The sequence below is a fragment of the Hemibagrus wyckioides genome, linkage group LG09 (genome assembly GCF_019097595.1).
Source record: "Hemibagrus wyckioides isolate EC202008001 linkage group LG09, SWU_Hwy_1.0, whole genome shotgun sequence".
In the NCBI taxonomy this organism is placed as follows: domain Eukaryota; kingdom Metazoa; phylum Chordata; class Actinopteri; order Siluriformes; family Bagridae; genus Hemibagrus; species Hemibagrus wyckioides.
The window spans coordinates 19005870-19012144 of NC_080718.1; the positions used below are offsets into that span (position 1 = coordinate 19005870).

Here is a 6275-nt window from a genome sequence, read left to right on the forward strand (position 1 = left end):
GAATTTGTTTGGAAATGTTTAGAACTCTCAACATTTTTGCAACCTAAATATTACAGAAAAACATAAGTAAAGAAAGTAACATACACAGACACTTTTCAGACATCACGTGCAAAAACAGAAGTACAAATGTGCAATGTCAGCCAGAGAAGTATTGCAGATTACTAGCAATGTTCACATAAAACTGTATGAAGTGCACCACCAACTACTGTCTCATTTTGAAGGCAGAATTGTTATATCAAATATTGACTTTGTTTACTGCTCTTCAGGGAAGGATTAGTTAAATATGTGACAATATTTAATTTAATTATTTGGAAGCCATCCTTGTTTTACAGCATTAATTTACATGAGCCTAAGACTTTTGCACAGTAGGTTTCACACAAATAGCACTTTATATTATATAACCATGAATTCATTAAATAAATTTAGTTACTTAGTAGTTAGATAGCGTCACGTCATGTTATATGACAAGTTACATGATATTGAGATGCCCAGGGTTAACTATAAAATATTTCCTCCACTGTAGATAACTTTGACTGTAAATTTGTTAATGTATAGATAAACATATAAAAAGGGATGTCAGGGTAAGAAGGTGGTTTGGTGGCGAAAACATTATTTTGTTTTTCATTTCAGGTCAATAATATAACGGATGTCTGATTAAGCCGGGCAATTCCGTTAATTGAATTTGGCCCAATTGTCGACATCTGCTGTCGGCTGAAAGAGTGGAGTCCTCCATCCTCCATGCACAAGGTCGTGCTCCCCATCCTCCACCAGCCGCCGAATAACTAAGTAGCTTATAACCTTAGTAACCTTCGTTTGGTATGTATAAATCCTAGTAAATCAACACTAGTGCGTTAATAGGCTAATCTTGCTGTAGTGTCTTTAATGGCGTCTAATATCCGTCTTAACCCGTCTTCTTTATCACACCGGAGGCATGGCGGCGCACTAAAGCTGCATCCTGAATCCACTACATCCTACAAGCTAAACACGCATCGCTCAGGTCTCCAGCGCGTGTTTACTCTGTCTTGTCCGTAATGTCCTTTAATGGTCTTCCTGTTATTCAATTTGTACCAGTTATTTGGGTGGAGATGTCATGGTAAATCAAGATCATGCGAAGATTTGACACTGCTGGACAGCGGCACGGGAGGCAAACGGAAGCAGACCAGAAAATATCGATTTGCATTTATTAATACGGAATCGTCTAGCGTTTAAGGAAACGGTTGAGCACTTAAGATTTTTTTTTTTTTTTCTGATCGGTCATCCCCGGTGCATCCTTGTATCATGTCCCCGCCAGGCTCGGCTGCGACAGGCAGTGAAAGCAGCACTGCGACCGCGTTAGAGGAGGAAGCAGACAACCCGAGAGAGGAGGTAGGAAAACAGCCTCATTCCACCATCATCCTGCTGCACCAGGCGTAAGCAAATAGCACGATTTAATAGTGCACAGACCCAGACCATTTTCATTCATGCAGTATTAAGAATATGGACAGTCAGCTTGCATCTTAAGCAGGTTCATTCGCTTTGGAAGCCACTGCTGTAAACACATGAGCAAATGCATGACATTTGCACAAACGCATGATTTTGGCCCCATCCTGTAGCCCCCCTGTGTTTGTGCAGGTACAGTTGTTATGATAATCCTTTATTGCATTGAATGTGTTCCATTATTTCTGTACATCAGTAAATGTAATCTTGCAGCAATATTCTCATATTGCCATGCAAAAACAATTAACCGTTACCACTACAATTTATTGATTATGTAATTTCAGCAATGAACCTTGAGGCATTCCTTGCAATTTGCTTTTCACAACTAGCTTAGTGAGTCATTATCTGTTTTCACCTATGTAAATCTATGCATGCTGTATTCTTTCCCCATGTTTACATGCAGCAAAGGCCTCTGAAACAGTCACTGAGCAAGTCCCTGTGCAGAGAAGTGTTCTGGAAATGCCTCTTGCTCTCCATGCTCATGTACGGGTGCATGGGAGCCATGGTGTGGTGCCATGTTACCAAGGTCACACGGCTAAGCTTCGACAGTGCCTACAAAGGGAAGTCCATGATATACCATGACAGTCCATGTTCTGATGGTTACATTTATATCCCTTTAGCATTCCTTGTCATGCTCTATGTGGTTTACCTGGTGGAGTGCTGGCACTGCCATGCAAGGAACGAGCTACAGTACAAAGTGGATGTAGAGGGAATCTATGAAAGGGTGCAGAGGATGCAACAGGCCAAGCCCTGTATTTGGTGGAAAGCCATTAGCTACCATTATGTCCGGCGAACGCGACAGGTAACACGTTACCGCAACGGTGATGCCTACACCACCACTCAGGTGTATCATGAGAGGGTGAACACACATGTGGCTGAAGCAGAATTTGACTATGGCCACTGTGGAGTGAAAGATGTGTCCAAGCAGTTAGTTGGGCTGGATAAATCACCTATCACCAAATTAAGGTTCACTAAGTGCTTTAGCTTTGCTAATGTGGAGTCTGAGAACTCCTACCTTACTCAGCGGGCCAGGTTCTTTACTGACAATGAAGGTCTTGATGATTATATGGAGGCCCGGGAGGGAATGCACCTGAAGAATGTAGACTTCAAAGAGTACATGATTGCCTTCTCAAATCCAGACAACCACCCCTGGTACATCTCTAACTATGTCTTCTGGACAGCTGCCTTCCTGACATTCTCATGGCCTTTGAGGGTGCTGACAGAGTACCGCACAGCTTATGTCCACTACCGTGTGGAGAAGCTTTTCGGAACAGACTACATCCCAGTGACACCATGTGAAGAGCATCCGTACTGCAGACGCATTCCCAGGGTCAATACCATTGACAGCACTGAGCTAGAATGGCACATCCGCTCCAACCAACAGCTGGTGCCCAGTTACTCAGAGGCAGGCTTGATGGATCTAGCCCAGCGCTCAGGAGGTTTCAGGCAAAACTGTGAGCGATGCCACCGAGCCATCAGCAGCTCCTCAGTCTTCTCTCGTAGTGCTCTAAGCATCTGCAATGCAAGTCCTCGCCTTCCGTTTAGCAGCAGCCGCTTTTCATTGGGCCGTCTGTACGGCTCACGCCGCAGCTGCTTCTGGAGGAGTGGTAGTCTGGATGAGCCCGAGAGCCCCAGCGAGAACACGCGATGTCTCTCTGGACATATCGCCACAACTGAGGATGACCCTCCAGCCTACCAAGATGCGCTATACTTCCCAGTTCTCATTGTCCACTGCAGTGAGAGCTGCCCCAATCATCACTCTTTCCACAGAAACAGTTCATGTGTAGAGACCTCCTTATGAGGCTCACTGATGCACCATTGGGGGATAGTAATAAAAGCAAGTGGATATAAATGAACTGTCCAACACTGAACTCAAAACTGACCTGTCACTCAGGAATCACAGTGTCCATGACCCAATATATGCAGCCCAATGGCTGCTGTGGGAATTGTGCATTGCTATAAGACAGACTTTGTATTTATGTTGAACTAAGAATGTCCTCGGCACTGTATTTACCAAAATGTAATCAAATATCCGAAAGCTACTTTGTCTACATTATCATCGCTTTCACAGCAATAATCAGCCTCCTCTGTTAGAAGTAATAATTTTCTATTACATGGTTCTAATTATAGCTGCAAGATTCTTATGTAATGTTGCAAGACAAGTGCTTCTTTGTCTTGTTAAATATAGAGGCCTAAGCCTTTACAAAGCAAATATCCTCTCAGTGTGCTTTTAACTTTGATCACAAAGTTTTGTTTCACTGGACAACCTTTCTTTGTAATCATGTTGCACTCAAGGTCACATAAACCAAATTATGTGTATTAAACAAGAATGTTGTCAAGTTACTTTGAAATTAAAAGCGATGTACAGAATATCACCTTATAAAACTATAACATTTATGGTTTACACTCGTGCAAGACTATGTATTGTATACAAGAGATATCCATTGTGTGTGATTTCAGTGTGATGTAACTTGATAATATGCTATGGTATGCTATTACAAACATATTGTCTATTGTAAGTATTTTACACAGGATATCTGAATCTGCTGAGGAAAAAAATATTCTACATTTCAGGCTATGCAACAATTAACCTCCAGTATAGTATGCCATTTTACTGTATAGACAAACTTAAATGGAATGTATGACTGTTGTATTTTTTTTTTTTTCTAATTGCTAGTATGTAAAAGACCAACCCAGGTTGAGGACTGAGATCACAGACTGGACTTAAAGACACAGGAACCCGTGGAATGTTTATGAAGTGAGAACTTTATATTTGGAAATGGCAAGTTGATTCTTTAGGATGGTAAAGTGTTGCTGGAGAAGTGCTTTACAAAGCATGGCACAATGAAAAAGGGCACTGCAAACTTCCTGAACTTAAAAACAGGACTACAAGCTCTCAACCAGTGTCATCTACTTAATGGTTGAACTTTATCAACACCTTACTAGAAAACAGGTGTATCAGGTCAATGTCAAACCAGAATGTTGGGGATCATCAAATCCTCTTCCAAAGACATTTACTCAAATTGAAATACAAGATTCATATGTATCTTTGGTGCTTTGACTGTTGTGTCTAGAAGGAAACTGTTAAAACTAGATATACGCTACATTTTATATTGCCTGAATACCCATCTGTCTGAGAATGTTATAGGAAGGTTAGACTGCTATGAAAACCTTTATGAAAATGTGACGTTATAACGATTTGCTTTAAACAGTTAGCTTTCTAAGAACCATACAGAAACGTTTCTTCTTATGTACAATTTCAGATGGGGTACATTTTATCACGTTTACTGATTGGGTCTGTGGGAAATCACACAATGTTGCCTTTATGTAGCACAATTACACAATAAATATCAATATGACACATCAAGGTGACATTATAAGCACTCAATAAATTAACCGTGTAAAACTGAGGTCTGTGTTAGGAGAAATTTATACTCAACATGACACAACTGTAAATTTACACATTTCATTCAGAAAAAAGAAAAACACTTCAGGGTTGGCAGAAATTAAGGTAAATTTTAATAATGTTATTGTGACATATTAGTAATGTTATTTTTAAAATAAGCCTATTTCAAGGCCTATTTTAATTAGACTATTGTGCATTACTTTTAAACAAAAGAAGTAACATTGCTAATATACTGATGCAGCACCCCCTATTGGTGTGGAAGATGTATTTAGAAAAATTGAATAAAGATGTAAAAATAGTCAAGGATTGGGCAAAATTAATCCAAATGTTAGGATGTTTTCTTCAGTGTTTTGCGAATCTATTTATTTTTATTTAATTAATTTGTACAAATAACCAGTTTGTTAAAATATTGTGTATATATAATTACTCATACTTTGTTACTTTTATATTTAAGTACCAGCACTACATTAATGTATCATCTTTGTTATTCTGACCTGTTTATTATTTTACATATTTAATTAGGTTAAACACAAACACTGAATATAATACTGAATGTGATAGTATGGTGAAAATTGTTACAGAAAGTTTTCCAAATAAAAAAAAGTTATGACCATGAAATCGTAACAATATATAACATTAATTAAAGTATGGCTACATTAATTTTTAAACATAATCTGGATTAAAATGTATGATATTTTAGTAAAACTATTATTCATATATAAATATACACCGATCAGCCATAACTTTATGACCGATTGCCTAATATTGTGTTGGTGTCTTTTGCTGCCAAAAAAAGACGTGACCTGTCAAGGCATGGACTCCACTATATTCTTGAAAGTGTGCCGTTTCACCACAGCATCAGTTATCACTTTTTTATCAGTTATCAAGTTTTACCACAGCATCAGTTATCACTTTTTATAAATACTGACCACTGCAAACCAGGAACACCTCACAAGAGCTGCAGTTTTGGAGATGCTCTGATCAAGTCATCTAGCCATCACAATTTGGCCCTTGTCAAACTCACCCAAATCCTTATGCTTGCCCATTATTCCTGCTTCTAACACATTAACTTTGAGGACAAAATGTTCACTTGCTGCCTAATATATCCCACCCACTAACAGGTGCCATGATGAGGAGATAATCATTGTTATTCACTTCACCTGTCACTACTCATAATATTATAGCTGATCAGTGTATGTGTATGTCTATAGTATAGTGTTTAGTATAGTCTATAGTATAGTATATATACTGTATATATATATATATATAACTGTTTCTGATTTTCCTCTTTCATAACAACATGACTATGAACCTCGTACTGTGCAATTGTTCTAGTGTGAACACTGGTTACAACGATAAATGACATTCTTGTGAAAAACAAGACAGATTAAAA

The 6275-nt window shown here is 38.8% G+C and overlaps 1 protein-coding gene across 1 annotated transcript; it reads left to right on the forward strand.

The window, feature by feature from the left end:
* The first annotated feature begins 704 nt into the window (after positions 1-704).
* On the forward strand, positions 705-5364 carry tmem151bb (transmembrane protein 151Bb). Its single transcript, XM_058398610.1, has 2 exons — positions 705-1365; positions 1880-5364. Exons 1-2 carry the CDS (start codon positions 1279-1281, stop codon positions 3275-3277), a joined length of 1485 nt encoding a protein of 494 aa, XP_058254593.1. The 5' UTR covers positions 705-1278; the 3' UTR covers positions 3278-5364.
* Positions 5365-6275: the final 911 nt, after the last annotated feature.